The 27,273-nt window shown below is 44.0% G+C and overlaps 1 protein-coding gene across 1 annotated transcript in view; it reads right to left on the bottom strand.

Moving 5' to 3' along the window:
• The window catches only part of LOC116982541 (putative phosphoenolpyruvate synthase), a 113,061-nt gene extending 86,816 nt beyond the window's left edge, over nt 1–26,245 (bottom strand). Inside the window, exons 1-6 of the mRNA XM_033035803.1 lie at nt 25,795–26,245; nt 15,281–15,415; nt 12,216–12,340; nt 10,253–10,321; nt 3,636–3,749; nt 1,431–1,546 (exon numbers count right to left, since the gene is read on the bottom strand). Coding sequence (XP_032891694.1) covers nt 1,431–1,546; nt 3,636–3,749; nt 10,253–10,321; nt 12,216–12,340; nt 15,281–15,415; nt 25,795–26,133 — 898 coding nt within the window. The 5' untranslated portion in view covers nt 26,134–26,245. The remainder of the gene's footprint in view (nt 1–1,430; nt 1,547–3,635; nt 3,750–10,252; nt 10,322–12,215; nt 12,341–15,280; nt 15,416–25,794) is intronic.
• Nucleotides 26,246–27,273: the final 1,028 nt, after the last annotated feature.

Genomic DNA, 27,273 nt, shown 5'->3' with positions numbered 1-27,273 from the left:
TATTTATGCTCATCAGGATGTGATTTCTCCATTCATTGATACAATTCCTTGAATTCTGCACATATTTTATTACAGCTTGTTATCTAGTTTACTCGGCCTCCTACGAGATTACACGGTGGTTGACAATGCAGTGGATATGATTTCACAATCACTGTACACAGGGCAACTGATGAACCAGACATTCATTTCCTCTCTACGGTCGTTTAAAGATTTATATCATAAATGCAGATGATCAAATAACAGTGAACTTCCAAGGATGCCTTGCTCATTGCTCATTTAAGGATAAATGAGGATATAAATTATTTTGGACAGGCACTTGGATAGGAAATGAGCAGAGCAATACAGATTTAATGTGGGGAAATGGGAGTATTATAGATATGCATCACAGTTAACATGGAAATGTTGGGCCCATTTCTGACCAGTACACCTTTATGACTATGACTCTAAAGCATAATTGTTCTGAGCAGGGACTCTGACTAGGGAAAAGTCAGACCTTTAAGGTCTGGCGGTTCGTCACTGTCTTATCTACAGTAGAATTTAACAACAGCATTTTTTGGTCATATGGTGCACAACAACTGGCTTCACTGTTATTCTGATCCACTCTTTTGTCCATGTGTTGCTGCATTATAAGCATGGACAACTGCACTCAAAACACACCATATTGATACAGATGTGCCACTTCCATTTGGCAACCAGTGTTAATAAGCGTAAAAGCAATAAACCGCAGATGCTGAAAATCTGAAACAAAACCGGAAAACGTTGGAAATGCTCAGCAGGCCCAGTGGAGGGAAAAACAGAGTTTGCAACTCAGGTTCAATAACCATTCATGAAGAGATGAAATATTGCAAAAAATAGGGAATTTTATGATGCAGGGAAGAGAGTGGTGGAAACAACGAAAGGAATCTGAAAGCTGGGATGTTATTTTGCGATTGTTTTAAACGGTGGTGCACTTGGAGTATTGTTTAGTTTTTCATCATCCTGCTTTAGCAAATATGCCACTAAATAGGAGAGAGTGCTGAATAGATTTATTAGGATGTTTCCAGGACTGCAGGGACTGAGTTACATGGAGAGGTTGGGCAGGCTAGGACTGTATTTGTTGGACTGTAGGAATGAGACTAAGTAGCCTTCTTTTAAAGGTGTGTACAATTATGAGGAGCAGAGACAACATATCACTTGCCAGGCTTTGTCCCCCTCCCCACCTCTCTTTTCCAGCTTTATCCCCCTACTTCTATCAATCTGCAGAGGGGTCCCGACCGGAAATGTTGCCTGTCCATTCCCCCCCAGATCCTGCCCAAAGCATTGAGTTCCTCCAGCATGTGGAACATAAAGAGATTGAATTTGATATCAACACACAACAGTGGACAGTAGATCTCAATTAGCCAAAGAGTTACACATTCATCAGCAATGATAGAAAGCACAATTGTCATCACCATAAGAGTGGTCCCTGAGCCCACGGAGAAGAAGTTCCTTTCTTTCATATCCCTCAATTTCAATTTCTCCAACAAATTGACCCCACTGCTCATAGTGAGTCTGGCGATCGTTGTACCTGGGGGGTGGAGGGGAAGGGGGGGGGGGGGGGGGGGGGGCAGTGGGGAAGAGCAATTAACATCGCATCATAAAACACTGAACAATAAAACAACCTTTCTTAATTTCCATGTTTAGTGGATTCTTGGTCTCATTTGCAAATTTCAGACTTCAATGTCAGTGAGACCAATGGTAAGCTCCATGTGAACTATTATTAACGTCTCTACTTCCTTAAGAGGCTTAGGAAGTTCAGCATGTCCCCAACAACTCTCACCAACCTCTACTGATGTGCTGTAGAAAGCATTTTATTGGAAAGAATCACAACATGGTTTGGGAACAGCACCTTCCAAGACCACAAGAAATTACAGATAATTGTGGATGTAACCCAGATCATGACACATACCAAATCTCCCATCCATTTACACTGACTGTTTAGCACGCAACTAAAGCTTTTCACTGCACCTTGTTACACGTGACAATAACTAAACTAAACTATTATTGCCAGGGGTGGTGGTGGAGGCAGTTACAATAGTGGCATTTAAGAGGCTTTTACATTGGCATATCGATATGCAGGATATGGATCACGTGTAGGCAGAGGGGATTCGTTTCTCATGGCATCATGTTCAGCATGAACTTTGTGGGCCTGTCCTTGTGCTGCATTATTGACTGTTCTATGTTTTAAATAAAAAATGAAGAAAGCCTTCCCAGTGAACACATTGAAGATTAACACGTCTTTTTCTGCCAAATAGTCTAACATGTATTCCGCAGGCAGCAGGTATCTCTGGCCTGTATTGTCTTGAATGCATGTCTTAGAGACCACTGACTTTGAACTGGATGCTAAATCTAACCAGTGAAAAAGGCTGCGCAGTCCTTCAAAATGAAATTGTTAAATTCCAAATTAAGTCAAGTAGGCCAAATTTCGATATCGATAGTATCTATATATCGATAGTAGTGCATGGTATTCTTACACATTGAATGGAGAAGCTTAGTAAAGTGGTATTTCAATCTGGGAGTGATATCCAATGTAGAAGAAACCATGTTGTGAGCATCAAATATGACAGACCAGATAGGAGGAGGTGGAAGCAAATTGATACTTCATCTGGGATGACTGTTCTACAAGGCTTAGAAGGCTACTGACAAACTGCGGATAAATTATTCATTGGCAGTTGGCATGGACAAGATGGGTTTTAAGGACCTGTGCATGTAGTCAAATCCCTGCCACCTGCTGGCACTCCTGCAGCAGTGAATTAGCCGCAGCTTAATATGGAACGGCTACCTGTGAGAGTTTGTGTTTCAACAGTTGGTGGTGAGTGATACAAGAACATAGGTCTCAAGGATGCACCCTGGTTTCAACTTTCAATTTGTCAGCACTTTCCCTCCTCCTCTAATATCCATCATAAAACCTATCTTGTTCACACAGCTGATCATCCCTCATGTGACTTGGCATCACATTTTAATTTAAAACAGTCCCATGAACAATCCCTTGACTTGATAACATTAATGAAGCTACATTAGTGTGTATTTATGTTGGATATTGCTCTCCTTTTCCTTTCATCCCATTCACTCTCCTCCCTCTGACAAACAGCTAATGAAGCCTTTAATACTTACCCAGATTTCAATTTACACCCTATTGATATTGGTAGCAGTTTATTATTTCTCAGCAGTACTGAGATATAGTGAAAAACGTTGTTTTGCAGGTTTTCCAAGCAGACCGTGCCAGACAGGAATACAGAAGAAAAAGTAAACACTGGAACAAATTGTACTAAACAAGTTTAATGTGCCAATATTTATTTAGTTTCAAAGGTAGACAAAAATGCTGGAGTAACTCAGCAGGACAGGTGGCATCTCTGGAGAGAAGGAATGGGGAGAAGGAATATTAAATTGGTTTCCTTCGTTTACCTCCCCCTGACTCTCAGTCTGAAGAAGAGTCTCGATTCGAAATATCACCGATTCCTTTTCTCCAGAGATGCTGCCTGACCCGCTGAGTTATTCCAGCATTTTGTGTCAATCTTCGGCATAAACCAGGATCTGCCGTTCCTTTCTACACATAATGTTTGCGATACTCATTTATAATTAGAAATTATCACAAGCTTGAAACCATTTCTACTCACTTTTGTAGGTCTGTAAAGAACTTTGAACTCCATTTTTCTTTGGCAATACTCTCAGCGATGGCACTTGGGTGAATATCAGTGTCAAAATTAAAGACGGTGGAAAATGAGGTCCATCTATCCAGGAGACAAGGTAAGAATAATTTGGTCAGTGCCATAAAAGTGACCCAAGTGTTTCCTATCAAGGACTAAGATCATTTATTCGATCTACACATGTGTAGTGTGTTCACATACAGATTGTTTACTGCATGAAACCCCAGAGCTTCAAAGGCTTCACGTAGTCTCATCACGAGACTTCGATATAAAATAGAAAGATTAAACAAGAACTTGCCGTTTGAAGTTTGATCTTTATTTTATGAGAAGTTGGAGTGAGAGACTATGTGCCCTCCACTCCCAACCCTGAATCTCATAAAGATCATTCGGTAAGTCAAGGGTTATTAATCTTTCTATAGTTTAATATGGTGCAAGTGGTCTGTGGTTTCATACAGTTGCTTTGAAGATTGACGCGCCTGCAGACTGGCAGGTTCTTCAAGTAATCTCTCACTCCAACCTCATAAAATAAAGATCAAACTTCAAACGGCAAGTTCTCGTTTAATCTTTCTATTATACTATTGGCCTTCAGTGAGATACTATGAGCAGGAAACCCCACTCCATTACTTAAACGCACAGTTTATGTTTATGCTCTAGCCTGCATGTAAGGAAACAATGTATTTCAACAAATATATGTCATTGAGGCCATAAAATAATGTTTTTATTCTTTTAAATAATGGTTTGCACAGGCTGTGTGCCATTCACTGAAGAGAACAGAGAACTCATAGTTTTGGCAAACAATCATCCAAAGGGCAACATTTCAAAAACTAGATTAACTTTTCATCAGCACAAACAGACTTGTAGGATTTTATTTTATAACAATTAGCAGGTAATTTTTAAATGTGTTTAGTGGAAAGTTTATTTTTCAAGGGGATTTAACAAGGAGAAATAACACAGACATAATATCCTAGGGTTTCCAGTCAATCAAGCTTATTTTCTGAGCAATTTACAAATACGGTGTAAATGTGAGACAACGCAATTTTAAGCTTGCGTTGAGATCAGCGGTAATAACTTCTTCATTGGGTGTTAAATTATCACAGAAAAAGAAAGCAATGCAAAAATACCTGTCTTGCCTGCATCATGGGAGTTATGACTAATGGCATTAATTTACAGATATGCAAATTGGTTCCAAAAATAGTTGGACTTTTCAAATTCACGAACTCCGAACTGCGTGAGAGAATGGAAACACATCCATGCCAACTCAGACATCTATCTACCTGAACTAATCCCATTTTATTGCATATGGCCCATATCTCTCTAAACGTTTACACCCACTTATCTCTCTCAATGCCCTTTAAACATTGTAATAGAACCTGCCTCTACCACCGCGCCTTCAAGGTTGGCTGCAGGGGCACAAAGGTGGATGGCGAGGTGCATATGTTGGTTGCCGGTTGACAAAGGGAAGGGATGCTGGAGGTTTACAGTAGCCTGGGGCTTGCCTGAATCGGGCACCACTCATAACAACTGGAGCGTGGACTGGACTTGGAACATGGTACCTCTTGCATGCGGGAACAGTAGATATTTCTGAACAATTGCTAATCGCCGATTGTATGGCAATGCTCCACTGGACCGCTTGGAAGGAAATAATTTCATTGTGCTGTTGCACTTCGCACATGTGACAATAAAACACCATTAATCCACTGAACTTCTTCTGGCATCATGTTCCATATTCCTACTACCCTTCTGTGTGAAAAAGTTGCCCCTCGGGTCCCTTTTAAAGCTTTCCCCTCTCAACTTAAATCTGTACCTCTAGTTTTAGACTCCCCTGCCATGGAAAAAAGACCCTGACCATTCACCTTGTCCATGTGCCTCAAGACTTTACAAACTTCTACAAAGTCACACCTCAACAGCCTACACTCCTGGGAGAAAAAGTCTCACCTTTTCCAGTGTCTCCTTACAACACAAGCCTTGCAGTTCAGGTAGCCTCGTGAATCTTTTCTGCACACTTTGCAGCTTAATGATATATTTTCCATAGCTGGGCGACCAAGAAGTGCATGCAATGCTCCAGGTATAGTCGCACCAATGAGCTGCACAGTTGTAACACAATGTCCAAATACCTGTATAAAATGCCTGACTGATGAAGGCAAGTGGGCCTAATGACCTCTACTATCTGTATTGTCACTTTCAAGGAACTATATACTGATACACATAAGACTCTGTTCTACGGCACTTCCTAGAGCTCTTTCATTTACTGTGTAAGCCCTGGCCTGGTTTAACTTAGCAAAATGCATCACCTGCCACTTGTTTGAGTTAAATTATTTTGCCCGCTTTCCCAGTTGATTTAGATATTGCTGCAACCTTGGACAACCTTCTTCAATATCTACCTCACCATCAAATTTGGTGTAATCCATAAAGTGACTATTCATGACAACTACAGTCACATCCATGAAAGGACACAAAGTGCTGGGTTGACTTAATAGGTCAGGCAGTCTCCCTGGAGAACATGAATAGGTGACGTTTTGGGTCAGAACCATTCTTCAGACTAATTGTGGTTGTGGAGGGGGGGGAGGATAAAGCTGAGAGAGAGGAGAGGCAGGACAAAGCGTGGCAGGTAATAGGTGAACACAGGTGGGGGGGGGGGGGGGGGGTTGTATCTGCTTTGTGTTCAAGAAGGAACTGCAGATGCTGGAAAATCGAAGGTACACAAAATTGCTGGAGAAACTCAGCGGGTGCAGCAGCATCTATGGAGCGAAGGAAATAGGCGACGTTTCGGGCCGAAACCCTTCTTCAGACTGATGGGGGGTGGGGGGGGGGAGAAGGAAGGAAAAAGGGGAGGAGGAGCCCGAGGGCGGGCGGATGGGAGGGTGGGAGGAGACAGCTAGAGGGTTAAGGAAGGGGAGGAGACAGCAAGGGCTAGCAAAATTGGGAGAATTCAATGTTAATGCCATCCGGACGCAAGGTCCCCAGGCGGAATATGAGGTGCTGTTCCTCCAATTTCCGCTGTTGCTCACTCTGGCAATGGAGGAGACCCAGGACAGAGAGGTCGGATTGGGAATGGGAGGGGGAGTTGAAGTGCTGAGCCACCGGGAGTTCAGGTAGGTTATTGCGGACTGAGCGGAGGTGTTCGGCGAAACGATCGCCCAACCTCCACTTAGTCTCCCCGATGTAAATCAGCTGACATCTAGAGCAGCGGATGCACTAGATGAGGTTGGAGGAGATACAGGTGAACCTTTGTCGCACCTGGAACAACTGCTTGGGTCCTTGAATGCAACCGCAAGAAATGCAACACCTCTCCCTTCACCTCCCCCCTCGACTCCATTCAAGGACCCAAGCAGTCGTTCCAGGTGCGACAAAGGTTCACCTGTATCTCCTCCAACCTCATCTACTGCATCCGCTGCTCTAGATGTCAGCTGATTTACATCGGGGAGACTAAGCGGAGGTTGGGCGATCGTTTCGCCGAACACCTCCGCTCAGTCCGCAATAACCTATCTGAACTCCCGGTGGCTCAGCACTTCAACTCCCCCTCCCATTCCCAATCCGACCTCTCTGTCCTGGGTCTCCTCCATTGCCAGAGTGCGCAACAGTGGAAATTGGAGGAACAGCACCTCATATTCCGCCTGGGGACCTTGCGTCTGGATGGCATTAACATTGAATTCTCCCAATTTTGCTAGCCCTTGCTGTCTCCTCCCCTTCCTTAACCCTCTAGCCGTCTCCTCCCACCCTCCCATCCGCCCGCCCTCGGGCTCCTCCTCCTCCTCCCCTTTTTCCTTCCTTCTCCCCCCCCCCACCCCCCATCAGTCTGAAGAAGGGTTTCGGCCCGAAACGTCGCCTATTTCCTTCGCTCCATAGATGCTGCTGCACCCGCTGAGTTTCTCCAGCAATTTTGTGTACCTTGTATCTGCTTTGTGGTAGTTTATAGGCAGCATTCAAAGACGCTATGGATGCATTAAAATGATTCTGAAGTCCATGACCTTACTGGTTTCTTTAGTTTGCATTGCCTTTTGCAATCCATTCTTAGTTTGGGGGGAGAGGATCTAATAATCTCAGACAGGGTAAGACTGTGCATCATGTCCTATGCAGCCAGTTACTTCACTCCAAAACTACTCCACTGACTGGGAGATTCTTAGGCAGCTCCAGAGAGGTGTGCAAAATATACTGTCAAATTGCAAACCCTTGGCACTTCTTTTCTCAAAGTGCTAATGTAACCGTTTTCATTCAGAAGCCGACTGCAGCAAGAAATGGCCCTTTTCCATTCCTCATCCACATAGGTGTTACATTTTCAACAACAGCTTGGTTTTGATGTACAGGTGCACAACCTTTTATCCGAAAGCCTTGGGACCAGACACTTTTCGTAATTCAGAATTTGTCGGTCTTCGGAATGGAATTTTTTTAGCGTAGATTTTAATGGCTGGCTCAGTGGTAGAGTGCTCGGCTCATATCCGCAAGGTCGCGAGTTTGCGCCTTGATCCTGGCAGTTACTCGATCGCGAGTTTGAGTCTTCAATGTCGTTTTTTCTTGCAGAATAAATGTTTGTATGAAATACAGTGTAGGAGAAGTGTACTGACTGTGTGGGCAGAACTTTGGAAGTGATTGCCCACCAGTCTAAAAAGCCGCTGTGTCTCCCTCTCCCTGGGATAGCAGGGGGCGATCAAACAGCACAATACCCCCCTCCCCCTCCAACTCCAGAGGAATCCGCTCCCCGATGGGCCGCTACCAAAGATCATAGAGGAGCTCCTCTATGATCTTTGGCCGCTACAGCGACAAGTGGCAGTTCGCCCACAGCCCGAGCTGCGCCCCCTCATCCGCCACCGCAAGAACAAGACGTACCTTGCACACCATCAGCTTCTGCCCCTACGTGTTCCTCTGGAGTTGGAGCGGGGCTGGGCTGGAGTTGCTGCTGGCTGTGGGTCTCTGGGATCTCCGTGCTTGCAGTGGGCCTGGGGGTCGGTGGGCGGCGGTGGGAGCTGTGGACCTACGGACCTACCTCCGTGGAGCTAGCCAGCTTCGGAGCGTGGAGAGTTGCGGGGGCGAGATGCTGCGACCCGACTCCGGTGGATGGTGTCACCGGGAGCTCGCGGGTCTCCGGTGGGAGACCGCTTTGCGGGGCACCGGCAGCGGCGACTTCTCCCGCCCGAATTACGGGGTTGAGAGTGACCTGGAGGGGGGCCTTACAACGCCCGGCGCGGCTGTAAATTGCCGCGGACTTGCTAGCGCCCGCCGGGGGCTCAAACATCAAGACCGGGGCAGGGCCCTACATCTCCCGGCGTGGCTTTGAGTGGCCGCTCCCCGATGGGCCCCTACGACGCCCTGAGCTGCGCCCCGTCATCCGCAACCCAGGTTCCTCTGTAGTTGGAGTGGGGCTGGGCTGCTGTTGGCTGTGGGTCTCTGGGATCTCCGTGCTTGTGGTGGGCCTGGTGGTCGGTGTCCAATTGGTCCTGACACGGTCCTGCTGCAATCGCCGACGTGAAGACAGTGCAAAGCCCCCGCGCCGGTGCAATGGGCGGGGAGCTGGAGAGGGGAGGGAAGGGGTCACACACATGGCCGGGAAGCAGAGGGGTGTAGGTGGGGTGATACTGAAGCGAGCGACAATCTGCTGCTGCCTGCCCCGCTGAGTTAAAAAGTTCCCACGCAAGACTCACGAAACACTGTATATCGTGAGTCTACCGTGGGAACTTTTTAATTCAGCGGGCAGGCAGCAGCATATTGTCAATTATTAACCCTCCCGCGCAATATACCCTCATCTTCTCTTTTATGAATGGGGATTTAGTTCCCCTTTCTTCGAGGACCGACCGGAGGTTCCGCTGTCACCTCTGCGGGCCGCCCTCGGTGAACGTTTTCAAGGACCTTTCTTCAAGGACCGAAAAAATGGCCGCTATTCGGAGGTTTTCGTTATTTGGATCTTCGGATAAAAGGTTGTGCACCTGTATAATAAATTAATTCAGCATGCATCTACAGGAAAATCAAAAATCTAAACTTGGGCTTTATGGATTAGGATTCCCTACAGGGTACAGAAGTTGCACAGTGATTAAATTACCAAGCTAGTTCACCATCCCACTATAGCAAATTGAGTTATTATCTTCTAGTTTTTATGTTTTTTAAATTATGATTACCATAAAACTGCAGAATTGTGCAGAAGGCTAAATAATTCATTGCTGCCCTTGCCTGGCCTAGCCGATAGAAGGAATGCATGACCATGAGGTAGATAACCAAGTCACACCCTGGGTTCAAGCGTAGTCATGCCCAGATTCTAAAACTGAGTGCCTAAATGAAAAAGCCACCACATAAACCTCACAGACGTCTTTGACAATTGTTCAACGAGTTCAGGCTGTAAATTTTGATATCATGCCTAGTTTTTGCATACCAGGTTAAAAAAAAACCCACAAAGTGCTTGAGTATCTCAGCAGGTCAGACAACATCTTTGGAATGCATGAATTGGCAACATTTCAGAAAATGTCCTACAGAGATGTTGCCTGATCTGTTGAGATCATCCAGCACTTCGTGTCTTCTTTTGTAAACCAGCGTCTTCTGACTACATTATTTACCACGTGGTTTCAAGTACATGTTCCTTTCTATTAATTTACCAAACTTACATAAAAGCCATCTTGACATGCAGGAGCTCGCCTTCTTCCTCTGTCCATTTGTCCCTGTATGGTCCCTTTCTATAAAACACAAGCATAAAGTGCGATAAGTAGGTTTAAGAGAGTGAATTCTTAAGGAGCCTGTGCTTTTTAACTGTCTTAGTAATATGTTTCATTCAGGGACTATTTGAGACGAGAAAGGACATTCCTGCTGTCATCTACTCTAAGATCTATTCTCCCAAAGAATCCATGATGTATATATAATGGCAATGAAAAATCAATGTGCCTTTATTTAGATGTACAGCGGAGATCCATGCACTAGTCTTGTTTAGTTTAGTTTAGAGATACAGTGTGGAAACAGGCCCTTTGGCCCACTGAGTCTGCACCGACCAGCACATGCAAGACTAAAAGTAGGGGGCTACTTACTTACAGTATGTAGAAGATAGACACAAAATGCTGTGGTAACTCAGCGGGACAGGCAGCATCTCTGGATAGAAGGAATGCGTGACGTTTCTGGACCTGACCCGCAACGGCACACATTCCTTCTATCCAGAGATGCTGCCTGTCCCGCTGAGTTACTCAAGCATTTTTTTGTCTATCTTCGGCTTAAACCAGCATCTGCAGTTCCTACCTACAACTTAGACTGGATAGACTCGGCTTGTACACGCTAGAATTTAGAAGATTGAGGGGGGATCTTATAGAAATTTACAAAATTCTTAAGGGGTTGGACAGGCTAGATGCAGGATGATTATTCCCGATGTTGGGGAAGTCCAGAACAAGGGGTCACAGTTTAAGGATAAGAGGGAAGTATTTTAGGACCGAGATGAGAAAATCATTTTTTACACAGAGAGTGGTGAATCTGTGGAATTCTCTGCCACAGAAGGTAGTTGAGGCCAGTTCATTGGCTATATTTAAGAGGGAGTTAGATGTGGCCCTTGTGGCTAAAGGGATCAGGGGGTATGGAGAGAAGGCAGGTACAGGATACTGAGTTGGATAATCGGCCATGATCATATTGAATGGCGGTGCAGGCTCGAAGGGCCGAATGGCCTACTCCTGCACCTATTTTCTATGTTTCTATGTCTATGTAACTTACCGTATGTAGACAGCTTCAGAAATGAAAAATGAATGGTCATTATTCCAAACAGTTGAGTCACGCAAATCAGTGCATAATATGGATGTAGGATCAATCTTCAAACAACACTGTAGCAATGGTCAGTTTTAACACTACATAATGACTTTTGACCGAATTGAAAGATTCCTTCAACCAGACATACTTAAAGGGATCCTGCCACTGGCCGAATTATTTATTCTGCACCGTGGTGCAACAGTATGTGTTTTTACAGTTGAATTGTCAACCATTCTGTGACAAATTACAGTGTATATTTTGTTAAGAAAGATGTCTAAACATTGATTGTAGACAACATGTTCCTCCCACGTCACCAAGTATTGAGATATCTACTCTCATTAAATTATCCTGTTTAATTTCCCATGACTCTCATAAGGGGCAGCATGGTGGCGTGTTGGTAGAGTTGTTGCCTTAAAGTGTCAGAGACCCGGGTTCAATCTGACGATGGAGATGGACGTTCTCCATGTGAACACGTGGGTTTTCTCTGGGTGCTCCGGTTTCCTCCCACATTCCAAAGACATAAAGGTTTGCAGGTTAATTGGCTTCTGTAAATTATAATTTGTCCCTAGTGTATAGGACTGTGCTAGTGTATGGAATGATTGCTGGTCGGCACGGACTCAGTGGACTGAAAGGCCTGTTCCCTCGCTGTATTTCTATAGTCTAAAGTGTAAAGCAAAAGTAATTGGCTTTTGAGCTTTCAAGACTACTTAGAGTATGCAATCTTTCTCATGCATGATAAGTTTTGGTTCAGCTCTGCATTGGATTGAGTGTCACGTTATTTACTGTTATCAACATGATGTTTATGATAGAAAAGGTCACACCTGCATCAATTGTATCTTTAATACTAACCTTAGAAGTCCATTGAAAAATATTCTCCATCTCCGATATGGCTCCAGACATTCCAATTTTAAACCACCTCCACTCCATGTGTTCTTATTGTCCAAGGAATAGTTTGTTTCTGGATGGATGGGATGCTGAAAGAAGCATTTTGCCAGTATATTGAGAGCAATAACTTCACTCCTGGTAAATAGTTCAGTCACCATTCTGAATGGTGGTACTCCAAATATAGAATAAGGATTTATTGAAAACCATAAAATAAATTGATGCATCGTTCATTATAAGTACAATTTCTTTTGAAATAACTCCAAATTGGCATAGCAACAAAGGGAATAGCATTAGGAAAGGGAGTAGCATCCCCTCCTTTAACTCCATGATCCTTAGACAGTGAACCCTGCAGACTACAGGGCAGTGAGAAAAGAGTATCTATCATTAAAGATCTCCAACAACCTGGCTATGCCATCTTATCACTGTTATCTTCAAGCTGAAGGTACCGAAACCTAAAGTCCCACTCCACCTGGGTGCTACTTTCCTCTAACCATCGAGTTTTTGAACTGCCCTGCATAACCCTAAAATGCCCCTGTCCCACTTAGGAAACCTGAACGGAAACCTCTGGAGACTTTGCGCCCCACCCAAGGTTTCCGTGCGGTTCCCGGAGGTTGCAGGTGGTTGCAGATAGTGGAAGCAGATAGGGAGACTGACAAAAACCTCCGGGAACCGCACGGAAACCTTGGATGGGGTGCAAAGTCTCCAGAGGTTTCCGTTCAGGTTTCCTAAGTGGGACAGGGGCTTAACACTATGTCTGCAGCAGAATAGTAATGGCCACTTCTTGTACTACCATGGACTAACATTTGTAGTTGTGTATTGCATTAATATCTTATTTTTTTGCAGTCTCATTCTTTTTACCGAATGTATGTGTCATTTATGTATATGATTTATATTTTTGTGTGTTGCATGACTCAATATGCCTGTCGGGCTGTTGCAAGCAAGATTTTCATTGTAACAGAACCTAACCGTACTTGTGCATAAACTCTACTTGACTTGATTTCAATCGTGTCCCTATCTCGACAAATTTGCTCTCATCATAGAACATAATTTTCTGAACTCATTCTGAGCTCCACAGACAATATTTAATTTTCCGAATGCTGGAGCAAATCTGTCACAGAATTTCTTCATTAGATGTCGGCAGAGCTTTCTATTCCTCTGGAGAAATGGTGATGTTACAGCCCCAGTCACCTGCGTTCACCATAATGACATCCTGGGAATGCAAACTCTCAACATACTCTATAAACAATGAACACACTTTGTATATCAAACATGAGTGTCTCATAATTGCACGAATCAATTAGAAATCTGGTGTTCCCAATATATATTATAACCAGATTAATTGCATGCAATACATCAGTTTCATGGAATTTACAACATAATTAAGAGTACTATTAAAGTGAAATGTTATCAAGGTTTTTTTTTTCTATCTCCCTTGGTTGTATTTCACATCAGGTTAAGATATGACTGAGCAAGGCATCAGCCAGTCCATGCCACCATAGTAGTTGTTAGGCTTCTGCACTCACAGAGAACATGAGTTTGAATCCGACCACGCACTGAGGGAATGTAAACTAAATTAATAAAATAAAATAAAGCAGCATAGCTAAAAGTAAAACTAAAGCCAAGGCAACTGACAGGAAAACAATATTTGCAAGGTATTTTAGGATGCAGAACCACTGTTCAGAATAGGATTGCTCTATCTGTGACTGTAGACTCAATTTGATTCTTTATTGTCCTTCGTAGTGGAAGCCAGTTGGTTTAATGACAATTACGGATGGGAAACAAACCTTACCTTTGGTAGCATTGTCTGCATCTATAAATTATATAACCCGGCTTGAGAGTGAGTCTGGCAGAGGCACATGGATATGCAAAGAATGGAGGGGTGTGGATCACATGCAGGCAGAGATTAGGTTAGCTTGGCATCATATTCAGTGTGGGCATTGTGGACTGAAGGGCCTGTATCTGTGCTGTAATGTTCTGTTATATTGTTAGACATTATCTTTGTTCTTAACCCATCAAATCTCGCAGAGAGGGCAGCACAGTGGCGCAGTGGTAGAGTTGTTGCCTTACAGCACCAGGGATCCGGGTTCGATCCTGACTACGGGTGCTGCCCGTTCAGAATTTGCATGTTCTCCCTGTGACTGCATGTGTTTTCTCCAGGAGCTCCGGTTTCCTCCCACACTCCAAAGATGTGCAGGTTTGTGGGTTAATTGGCTTCAGTAAAATTGTAAGTTGTCCCTAGTGTGTAGAATAGTGCTAGTGTACGAGGTAGTCGGTGTGGACTCAGTGGGACTGTTTGCAGGCTGCATCTCTAAAGTCTAAAGATGGAGTATATTTAACCCATCAAGTTTATTCTGGCTCCTGGCAAAGTAATCCCACAGTCCCATACTTATTTTCCTGGAGCCATGTACATAACTCTTTCCAACTCCCCTTTGACCCCTTTGCCATTTAGCCGCACTAATGGATAATTTACAGAAAGCAATTAACCTACCAGCATATCTTCATAATATTGAGGGGAGGAGGGTGAGGGCTGAATCACAGAGGAAAATTGACATGATTACTGAGATATTATGTGACATCAACATGAGATCACCCGAGGTCTAGATCGAGACAATTCATTGGAGCTGTGAGGCAGTGTGACGGTACGATCCAAATCTCAGTCACATCTCCTCCTTCACAATCAACATCAAGAGCTTGGACTTATTTGTTAACTCCCCTCGGGAGTTCTCAGTTGCCAAATTGCAGAGCTGGTTCTGGTTGCAATTAAAGTGATTAATTGCAGACTTGATGACATTCCAGTGGTTTGTATATCTACATCAACAAAATCACTCAAGGGGGGCGTATCATTGTATTAACCCCTTCCTGACTGCCACGATGGTAGGTTTCACAGTCTTGTACTTAATGGCATATTGATCTTCTGGTTTAAAATGAAATGAGTGCAGCTGATTTTGTAGAATGATAGAATACTTGGGGAAAAATAAGTAAATTATTTATTTCAACAGTTGCGCGTGTCCCAAACCAGCAAAACATACCTGGAAACATCCAATTCCATCAACACGAAGCAGCACCCACATTTCACACAAGCCATTTTGTTTCCGGCAAACACGGACAATGATGAAGGTTTCGTCCGTTTGTGTGAATCCCATAAAATAAACAGAGTCGATAGCCTTCAAAAATATAAAAATGGATAAAGATCTGTTACCCCAGTAAAGTAAGAACATTGAAACAAGGTGATGCTGACATACAGTGCAATGATCGTCCTTGATAAGATGTAAAGAGAAAAAATGTGCAATAACTTGCATACGTTTCCACCTAACACAACATAATTTAGTAAACAAGTAAATCTCTTAAACCTAGATATTTTTACACTGTTTAGGATTGCCTCCTGTGATTTGAAGGCTAGACGCTAGACAGAGGGACACGGAGAGCGACACAGAGGCACTGAGAGGAGGGGGGGGAGAGAGAGGGGGGAGAGAAGGGGGGAGAGAGAGGGGGGGGAGAGAGGGGGGGAGAGAGGGGAGGGGGAGAGAGAGGGGGGGAGAGAGGGGAGGGGGAGAGATGGGAGGGGGAGAGACCCGAGCCGAGGTGCGAGCAAGTGTCGACCAAAGGAGCGCCGGTTGAGCCGACACAGTCTTCAGCTATGATCTTTGATCGGCGGGCGGGCGAGCGAGCGAGCGTAGACCAAAGCGGTGCGGGTTGGGCCGATGCAGTCTTCAACTATGATCTTTGGTGTTCAGTCGACAGGGTGACTTTTGAACAACGGGGGGAGGAGGGAGGGGTGGGAGGTGACGTCAGTCACAGCAGGCGCAGTCGCAGCGCGAGCAGACGGCAGGCAGGCAGATCCATTGTCACGTCATCAGCGAAAAACAGGTGTTTTGATTTCAAAGTTTGATCGGATTTGTGAACATTTTTATTAATAACTCAAGAAATAAAATTTTCAGGTAAGCCAATTTTGGACTCAAGGGGGTTAAATCTCGACCAAAATATGTAAAAAATTTCCCGTTCGCGTGTCGTTTTTTCAAGAAGATGTGAAAACACACAAATAAACAAATACATACACACACACATCCAAGATCTGAGTTTTATAGTTATAAGGATAAGGATAGCAGTATGCAAAAAATAATAATTTCATTACACTTAGATGTACATGACAATAAAGTACATAGAACCATTGAAGGGCTGCCAACAGTTATTGGTCATCATGAATTTTCTTTCCATAGTGTTTAATGAAAAGTTCCATCCATTATTCTTTAATCTCCTCGCAGCACAGTAGTTTGTGTCATTTATAATAAAGGTGATATTTTTGTGTAATTTGTGTAAATCTTCAGAAAAATTATTTTGCAAAGTGACACCTTCAAAGTGACAACTGTTATATGCTTCATACCAACTGCCCTGCGCTCCTGGTTCCCATCTTCTCAATAAGGAGTAAGCCATTTAGAACGGAGACGAGGAAACACTTTTTCTCACAGAGAGTTGTGAGTCTGTGGAATTCTCTGCCTCAGAGGGCGGTGGAGGCCGTTTCTCTGGATACTTTCAAGAGAGAGCTAGATAGGATTCTTAAAGATAGCGGAGTCAGGGGATATGGGGAGAAGGCATGAACAGGGTACTGATTGGGGACGATCAGCCATGATCATATTGAATGGCGGTGCTGGCTCGAAGGGCCGAATTACCTACTCCAGCACCTATTGCCTTTTGTCTATTTTATCGTTTATACTTATGAAGTTACTGAAAAACTGTATTGTTATAATTGCATATGTCCCCTGACATTGAAGTAAAGCTGCAGATAAAGTTAATCCCTAATTTTGTGCATATTTCACATTTAATTCTTATGAAACTTTACCTCCCAAAAGGAAGAGTCAGATTGTTTACACCTTTTGTCCTTTATCCTTGCTTTATCCTTTTGTTCTAAACAGGACACTGTTATGAAAATATAATGAAATATATAGTAAAAATAGCATGCTTGTGGCTAAAAATCAAGTGTTAGTAAATACCCATGTGTTAGTAATGAAACGTGTTACTAAATACCCACAGAGGGAAACATCTTCCCAGATGCTATTCATAGCCCTTCATATGGCCTGGAAAACAAACTCTAGGAGGCAAACCTAAACTATGCAATGTAAATACTTTAAAAATAATTCACCTACTTACAAAATTGTGTTGAGCTAGGTTTAAGTTATTATACTTAAGGGAGGAGATGGAGAGCTGAGCAGCATGGGGTCAAAGCAACAAACCCTCCCTCAATGGATAAATTGGATAGTTATATGGACGGGAAAGGAATGGAGGGTTATGGTCTGAGCGCAGGTATATGGGACTAGGGGAGAATACGTGTTCGGCACGGACTAGAAGGGTCGAGATGGCCTGTTTCCGTGCTGTAATTGTTATATGGTTATATTATTATTATATGTCCGCAAAATGAAGGAACTGGTCATCTACTTCAGGAAGTGGTCTGGAGTCTGGAGTACACACTTCAGTCGGCATCAATGGTACAGAATTGGAAACGGTCAAGAGCATCAAGTTCCTAGGATTAAATATCACCAACAATTTGACCTGGTTCAACCACATCGACACTACGATCAAGAAAGCACACCAATGACTCCTTAAAAGAATAAGGAAATTCAGCTTGTCTCCAATGACTCTTACCTATTTCTACAGATGCACCATGGAAAGCATTCTATCATGAGGCATCTCAGCTTGCACAGCAAGTGACAGATGTCTACAAGAAATTGCAGAGTTCTAGACAATGCCAAGTCAATCACACAAACTGGGCTCCCCCATTGACTCCATCTACACTTTACGCTGCCTCAGGAAAGCTGCTAACATAATCAACAACCACTCTCACCCCCTCTCTCTTTTCCCCTCTCCCGCTGGAAAATGGATTGAAAGCTTGTGTGTACCACCAGATTCAAGGATAGCTTCCCCCCCCCCCCCCCCCCCGCTGCCGGGTTTAGCAATCCAAGCATGATCAGTTTGAAAATGCTTTCCGGTTATACTCAGATTACAGCGTTGCTGGTTTATATTAACTCAAGCAGAGCGATAATTTGGCAGCCATTCCCACATTTCCTCAGTTGCAACAATTAAGGTTGAAAACAACTAATTACATTGAATAATAGTTATTTTAATATTATCCTTTCAATCTGGGTTAGAGAAACTCAGCAGAAATAAACACATTTATTAAAGTCCGATCCTAACCAATGATTAAAAAGATTGCAAATCTGCAAACATAACTGAATAAAACCATCCTTTTTGGGAACCCGAAACATTGTATAACATCTGCTTCAGGAAGAGTCACTAATCCTTGGGAAGAGTCTAAGTAGGTATGTTACAATACTTACCTTCAGCGGCACTGCAGTTCTGCCACTGGCCGTGTGCGCGACTTTGACGCCTTTTGAGGGGGGGGGGGGGGAGATTAAAATGTCGTTTTCTCCTGCCTGTCCGAGATATATTTTCTCGGGCTGCTAACTGATGCAGAAAAATTATTCCAACTTCCGTTTTCGGGAAGTTTAAAAAAAAATCATGGGACAATTTAATCGCTGGAGTAAAATAAAAAAGCTCGAACCTGGGTCTCCGGCGCCACAAGCGCTGCCGAACCACCACTGGACAATCCCCGTCCCCTCCCGAGTGCCCCACTCCTGTCCGGGGGCATCCGGCAACGTCCGGGGCGACTCTGGACTGACGGCAGTCAGACGGGAGCGGCGGTAAAGGCCATCAGCCAGCACGGAAAAGAAGCGCTAATCCCAGCTCAACTCTGCCTGTCCCGCGGTGCCAACCGATAGCCCTGGACCGACGGGACACCAGCCCGCCGCAGCGGCAGTCCAGGCCCACAGCCAGAGCGGAGAAGAAGTGCCAACTCCACTGCAACGGGCTGGTGTCCCTCCAGACCAGGTGCGCCGGTCAACCCGGCGAGACAGTCAGAGCCGAGCTGGAGCCAGCGCCTCCTCCCCCCCCATGCTGGCTGTAAGCCTGGGCCGCCAGTCACGTCCGACTCCCGCCAGCCCAGGGCCACCCCGGACATCCCAAGCTGCCCCCGGACAGAAACGGGACACTCGGGAGGGGACAGAGATGACCCAGCAGCAGCTCTGCAACGCCGGAGACGCGGGCCCAACCCTGACCACGGACGGAACGTAGGCCTGCACCCATGCAGCAGCACAGCCATCGAGAGTGTTTATAGCGAGCGACCCATGACCAGGGTATGCGCAGTCGGAATACCAAACTCGCTTATTGCTTCATTCGTACACGGAGCTGAGGCAGTATTGAAAAGGAAAATGGTCACTTTCCTTTTTAAATATATATTCTTTATTCATAAAAAATAGGCACAGGAAATGCAAACAGTGGAGGTCTCTTTCCACATTCATCTCCATCAAATTGATATGTTCTATTTATAATGTCACGCATGTTTCCTCTCTAAATTACAGAAGCATGAAGCATTTGGACAGTTTATAAACCAAGACCAAAACCAGTTACACCTCTAAGATTTCCAATTTTAAACATAAAGATTATTTTTGGCTTCTTTGTTGAATGTAATCATTCTGTGATTCCAATCCTATAATTTCTCCAAAACCTTAGCATGCTTGATTGATGAGAGCAGTGGATATTGTCCACAAGTATCTTAATAGGGCATTTGATTAAGTAGGCTAATCCATAAGATTAATGTGCAGGGGATATACAGGGACTTGGTATAATGGGTTCAGAACTGGCTTACCCATAGAAAACACTGGGTAGTTGGTGGAAGAGTGTTATTCTAGCAGGAAGTCTGTGACCAGTGGTGTTTTGCATGGATCAGCAATCTTCAATTATACTTTATTGTCACATGCACCATGGTATTGTGAAATTCTTTGTTTTTGCATACAATCCAGTAAAATCATACAGCAGACCTCAACTAGACAGTAAACAAAGAGTCGCCACATTTCTGGTGCCAACAAAGTTCCTTGCAGTGGAGAACCAGCCCTGCTCCTGCTGAGGCCCCGCTTCGATCTCCATGCCCCCCCCCCCCCCACCGGGTCACCTTTAGATCTCAGTAACCCTCCCCTCACCATACCAGGTCCCCCTTAGATCTTAGCGTCTTGTGCTGGAACTTCTGTTATATGTGAAAATGACTTGGACATAAATGTAGATTGTTTGATCAGGAAATTTACAGATGCCATCAAATTAGATGTTATGGACAGTAAGAAAGGCTACCAAAGGATACAGTGTTATATACATCAGACTCCGATATGGAGCATTGATATACACACGGATCTTGGGATCCATGCGCATGGGTCCCAGAGGTAGCAAAGTTTTAAGTGCATTTCTGGTCATCCCATTACAGGATGGATGTTGAAGCTTTGGAGAGGGTACTAAAGAGGCTTGCCAGAATGCCGCATGGTTTAGAAGATACTAGCTCTAAAGAGAGGTTAGACAAACTTACAAAATTCTTAAGGGGTTGGACAGGCAAGATGCAGGAAGATTGTTCCCGATGTTGGGGAAGTCCAGAACAAGGGGTCACAGTTTAAGGATAAGGGGGAAATCTTTTAGGACCGAGATGAGGAAAACATTTTTCACACAGAGTGGTGAATCTCTGGAATTCTCTGCCACAGAAGGTAGTTGAGGCCAGTTCATTGGCTATATTTAAGAGGGAGTTAGATGTGGCCCTTGTGGCTAAAGGGATCAGGGGGTATGGAGAGAAGGCAGGTATAGGATACTGAGTTGGATGATCAGCCATGATCATATTGAATGGCGGTGCAGGCTCGAAGGGCCGAATGGCCTACTCCTGCACCTAGTTTCTATGTTTCTATGTTTCTCTGGAGCATCATAGTTTGAGGGAGGCCTTTACAGAAGTAAATAAAGCTATGAGAGTAATTGATATGATGGACAGTCAGAACCTTTTTGCAAGAGATAAATATCAAAGACTAGAGGTTATTGAGGGCAGATAAGGAAAGTTTAAAAGAGCTGTGAGGGGCAAGTTTTTTTTACACAGAGTACAGTAGATAGTGTCTGGAATATTTGTCCAGAGGTAATGGCGGAATCAGATAAGATTGGTGCATTTAAGAGGCATTTAGATGGCTCATCTTATCACTAACTAGAAAGTGGTCCTGACCTGCCATCTACCTCAGTGGAAACCCTTGGACTATCTTTAATTGGACTTTACTGGACTTTATCTGGCACTAAACATTATTCCTTTAATCCTGTATCTGTACACTGTGGATGGTTTGATTGTAATCATATATAGTCTTTCCGCTGACTAGATAGCATGCAACAAAAAAGCTTTCCACTGTACCTTAGTATGCATGAAAATAAACTAAACTAAACATGGATTTGCCGGGAATAGAGGGATATGGATCACGAGTAGGCAGGAGAGTTTAGTCTACAACAGAGGCCTGCTCCTGTGTTGTACTGTTCTATGTTCTATGCTGAGTGATGTACACGTGTGCATGATGACATTATTAGTATTGATGTAGGATTATGATTTGGTTAATTGAAAGTGAAGAAGAATTTTGCCTTTTTTTCACTTGCAAATTACTTGTGGGTTTACATTGCAGCATTTGGAGCAGATGGCACTCCAATGTGTCTGATAACATTCTCCTTTTAAAGGGTGGAGATATTAGGCCTATAAGTGCTGGCTAAATAGGCTAGACGACTCACTCTAATGGGTTGGATGATTGTCATTGCTGGTAGGGGATGTATGCCTGAACTAACATACAAAGTGACAATTAACCGGTTCATTGTTCCACAGAGTTTTAAACAACTTGAGTACTTAGGTTACGAAGGCACTGCTACATTGCAGGCTTTACACTTCGTAAATGCAAGAGAAGGTTTGTGGGTCAGAATACAGAGGTTCGGTATAATTTGTGTAGGAAAGAACCGCAGATGTGTAAGAAGGAACTGCAGATGCTGGTTTAAACTTCAGTCTGAAGAAGGGTCTCAACCCAAAACGTCACCCATTCCTTCTCTCCACAGATGCTGCCTATCCAGCTGAGTTACTCGAGCTTATTGTGTCTAAAGAACTGCAGATAGAGAACTGCATTTACACCAAAGATAAAAACAAATGCCGGAGTAACTCAGCGGGACAGGCAGTATCTCTGGAGAGAAGGAATGGGTGACGTTTCAAGTCGAGATCCTTTTTCAGACTGCCAAGGGAGAGAGAGATATGGAAGGATAAGGCGTGACACAGATCGCTGGGGATAATGATGAAGGAAATGTAGAATGGTTCAGTATAGTTTGTTCTGTCTTTCTTCCTCAACTTAGAATTTGTACAAAAGAAAGTGCAGATCCTCTCCAGGTTTCAAACCTGTGAACTGTTCATAACCCGTACAGGTAGGAAGTCAGAAATGCGGCTGCAAATTCAATAGGCAATAGACAATAGACCATAGTCAATATGTGCAGGAGTAGGCAGGCCATTCGGCCCTTCGAGCCAGCACCGCCATTCAATGTGATCATGGCTGATCATCCCAAATCAGTATCCCGTTCCTGCCTTCTCCCCATATCCCCTGACTCCGCTATCTTTAAGATCCCTATCTAGCTCTCTCTTGAAAGTATCCAGAGAACCAGCCTCCACCGCCCTCTGAGGCAGAGAATTCCACAGACTCACATCTCTCTGTGAGAAAAAGTGTTTCCTTGTCTCCGTTCTAAATGGCTTACCCCTTATTCTTAAACTGTGGCGCCTGGTTCTGGACTCCCCCAACATCGGGAACATGTTTCCTGTCTCTAGCGTGTCCAAACCCTTAACAATCTTATATGTTTCAATAAGATATCCTCTCATCCTTCTAAACTCCAGAGTGTACAAGCCCAGCCACTCCATTCTCTCAGCATATGACAGTCCCACCATCCCGGGAATTAACCTTGGAAACCTGCGCCACACTCCCTCAATAGCAAGGATGTCCTTCCTCAAATTTGGACACCAAAACTGCACACAATACTCCAGGTGTGGTCTCACTAGGGCCCTGTACAACTGCAGAAGGACCTCTTTGCTCCTATACTCGACTCCTCTTGTTATGAAGGCCAACATGCCATTCGCTTTCTTCACTGCCTGCTGTACCTGCATGCTTACTTTCATAGATTGATGAACAAGGACCCCCAGATCCCATTGTACTTCCCCTTTTCCCAACTTGACGCCATTTAGATAGTAATCTGCCTTCCTGTTTTTGCTACCAAAGTGGATAACCTCACATTTATCCACATTAAACTTCATCTGCCCACTCCCCCAACCTGTCCAAGTCACCCCACATTCTCATAGCATCCTCCTCACAGTTCACACTGCCATTCAGCTTTGTGACATCTGAAAATTTGCTAATGTTACTTTGAATCCCTTCATCCGAATCATTGATGTATATTGTAAATAGCTACGGTCCCAGCACCGAGCCTTGCGGTACCCCACTCGTCACTGACTGCCATTCTAAAAGGGACCCGTTAATCCCTACTCTTTGTTTCCTGTCTGCCAACCAATTTTCTATCCATGTCAGCACTCTACCCCCAATACCATGTGCCCTAATTTTGCCCACTAATCGCCTATGTGGGAGCTTATCAAATGCTTTCTGAAAGTCTAGGTACACTACATTCACTGGCTCTCCCTTGTCCATTTTCCTAGTTACATCCTCAAAAAGTTACAGAAGATTAGTCAAGCATGATTTCCCCTTCGTTAAATCCATGCTGACTCGGACCGATCCTGTTACTGCTATCCAAATGTGTGGCTATTTCATCTTTTATAATTGACTCCAGCATCTTCCCACCACCGATGTCAGGTTAACTGGTCTATAATTCCCTGTTTTCTCTCTCCCACCTTTCTTAAAAAGTGGGATAACATTAGCGACCCTCCAACACACAGGAACTGATCCTGAGTCTATAGGACATTGGAAAATTATCACCAATGCATTCACAATTTCTAGAGCCACTTCCTTAAGTACCCTGGGATGCAGACCATCAAGCCATTCAAACTGTTGATCTCCCAAACACTTGTTTATATGCATGGGCTGCATATTATTAAAGCAAAGATTGATAGGTTCTTGATTGTATGGGCATCAAAGGTTAGGCGGAGAAGGAAGGAGAATGGGGTTGAGAGGAAAATATAGGACAACCATGATCTCATGATGGAGCAGCCTGATGGGCCAAATTACCTAATTCTGTTTCTATGACTGGTGGTGGGAATTTTATCACAGTACTGACTTGCACTTCATAAGTAAATCTTCTTATATCGGGAGGTGAATAATTTGCCGCGACATGCACACACCCACTGTCTGACATTTTCTCCAGACTGATGCTGTCAGATTCCTGGGGCTTAGATCTTTACTGATACAGCAGCAGCAAACTTCAGAACTGTCGCATGAACAGTGTGTAGAAAGGAATTGCAATTGCGGGTATATACCGAAGATAAGCACTAAGTGCGGGAGTAACTCAGCGGGTCAGTCAGCATCTCAGGAGAGAAAGAAAGGATGACGTTTTGGGTCGAGACCCTTCTTCAACAATCTGAAGAACAAGAAGGTCCTGATTCGTATAGATCTGTGACAACAACTACCACAGCAGACACAATTCACAAAGTCAACTAAAACATGTAAATCACGCCATGGGCAATATTGAAGGAGATGTTCTAGAGAAACAATAGACAATAGACCATAGGTGCAGGAGTAGGCCATTCGGCCCTTGGAGGCAGCACCACCACCACCGCAATTCAATGTGATCATGGCTGATCATCCCCAATCAGTACCCCATTTATGCCTTCTCCCCATATCCCCTGACTCGGTTATCTTTAAGTGCCCTACCTCGTATCCAAAGAATAGGCCTCCACCGCCCTCCGAGACAGAGAATTCCACAGACTCACAACTCTCTGTGTGAAAAAGTATGTCCTCATCGCCGTTCTAAATGGCTTGCCCATTATTCTTAATAATAATAATAATTTTAATAATTTTATTTATAGAGCACTTTAAAAACAATCATAGTTGCAACAAAGTGCTGTACATCACTAATCGTTGACAAAAAAGTTAATACACACCAATAATAACAATTAAAAGATGGAGTAAGTAAAGATATTCAAAATATAGAAATATTAAAAACACAAAAAACAGGAGCAAAGTCTCATGCATGGTCAAAAGCCAGGGAGTATAAATGTGTTAAAAGGAATTGCATATAAAACACACAAGATGCTGGAGTAATTCAGCGGGTCGGGCAGCACCTCCGGAGAACACGGATAGCGGCCGGTTCGCTGCACCTTTCTTCAGACCCAACCTGGAACATCACCTATCCATGTTCTCCGGAGATGCTGCCTGATTCACTAAGTTACTCTGGCGCTTTTGTGTAAACCAGCGATTCCCGGAATCTTGAGCAAAATACAAAGCATCTGTAGTTCCTTGTACGTCCAAGTAACCGGAGATGCTGGGATTCTGAGCAAAACACAAAGCGGGTCTCAGCGGGTCTGACAGCGTCTCTGGAGGACATGGATAAGCGGCATGCCGAGTTTGAAGAAGGGTCCCGACCCCTATCACATCGCCTGCCTACGAGGTTGATGTTATACTAAATTGATCCAGATGATATTTGCCCAGACGCCGTGTGCGATCCCGGGAACGTACGCGGCGGAACTTACATTGGGATCCTTTATTAACTCCTGAACGCTTTCCATTTCTTCATCAGACGACCGAGAACTTTTAGCAAGTCCTCCACCAACGATCTTCTCCTTCGGGATGTCCACTTTGAGACTTCCCAGTCCCATCTTCCGTCGCTCCTGGTCAGCCGACGAGGTTGCATGGCTCCTGGCTCGGAGCAGGCGACAATGGTAAAGGCACAGAAACAACAGTTTCTTCAGCGTGTAAAAGCGACCCGGGACGGCGTAGTGGCCGTTCAGCGGTTCGGGATCCCTCCTCAGGACTAACTTCACCAGATAAATGCAAAGGAATGCCGCAGCGATAGACACCAGATAGATCATTTCCAAGATGTTCCCCTTCTGCGTTTACACTCTCCGATATTGGCATAGAGTGAATACGCACCGGGCGGGAAATGGTCTGTCGTCAGGTATGCTGCACTTGCTTTCAGTATCGTGGTTGGTCACTCCCCTTTTAAGACATTTACAAAGAGGAGAAATCAACGACGTGCCTGCATGTTTATTAATATGTTAATTGGATGTTGCATTTTTCCATATTTGGTTAAAAAAAATCCACCACCTCCATCCCTGGGTATAGAAACATAGAACATCGGTGCAATAGCTATTGCTTTTCCATTGACTTAACACAAAAGCTGTGATCAAGGACTGTGATCAAGCATTCTGAAACAAATATGAAACACTCTAACTTGGATGACCTGAAATTAAAGCATATAATTAGTTAGTTACCCAATTGTAGCTAATTACAAAATTCAATTACTAGATCTAAACATCTATCCATTTCTTAAGAAAAGGTTACCATTTTTAAAAAGCCTAAGTGTCCAAATAACATTCTCACAAGAATTCACAATATAACATGATTTTTAAATCTCATTGTCATGAAATGACATTGAAGTGTATAAAATAAGAGAGACATAGATAGGGTAGAGTCTGGGAACGTTTATCCATAGGTGGAAATGTCAAAGACAAAAGGGCATAGTGGTGGTGCCAGTGGTGATTGTGGATTTGAAGTGGATTTTAGATAGGCACATGATATACAGGGAGTGGAGGGATATGAATCATATGCAGGCAGAGGAGATTAGTTTAATTTGGCATCATGTTTGACATGGACATTGTGGGCTGAAGGGCCTGTTCCTGGGCTCACTGTTCTATGTATGGGCATTTCACACACTGTGTTGGCATTCTTTCTTAATTCGTACATGCACATGCCTTCATCATTACATGTGTGTGTGATGCATGCGTGTTTGCATGTATTCTGAATGATCAAGTAACAGTGGGAAGTATGATTTTAAAATGCAATCTTGACTAGTGCTAGTGGCTGTAGCAGGTTAATTTTAACAAAATAGCTGTCTTGGAATGCATTGCTGGTTTGCTCATTTGTTTATATCTAACGAAGGTCAGATAGAATCTTGGTTAATATATTTGTTCCATGTCAACATAACAGCCACATTGCTGTAAACATCCCAT

The sequence above is a fragment of the Amblyraja radiata genome, chromosome 17, assembly GCF_010909765.2.
Source record: "Amblyraja radiata isolate CabotCenter1 chromosome 17, sAmbRad1.1.pri, whole genome shotgun sequence".
Taxonomy (NCBI): domain Eukaryota; kingdom Metazoa; phylum Chordata; class Chondrichthyes; order Rajiformes; family Rajidae; genus Amblyraja; species Amblyraja radiata.
Note: the sequence above shows the minus strand (reverse complement) of the source record. Positions and strands in the feature narration are given on the sequence as shown.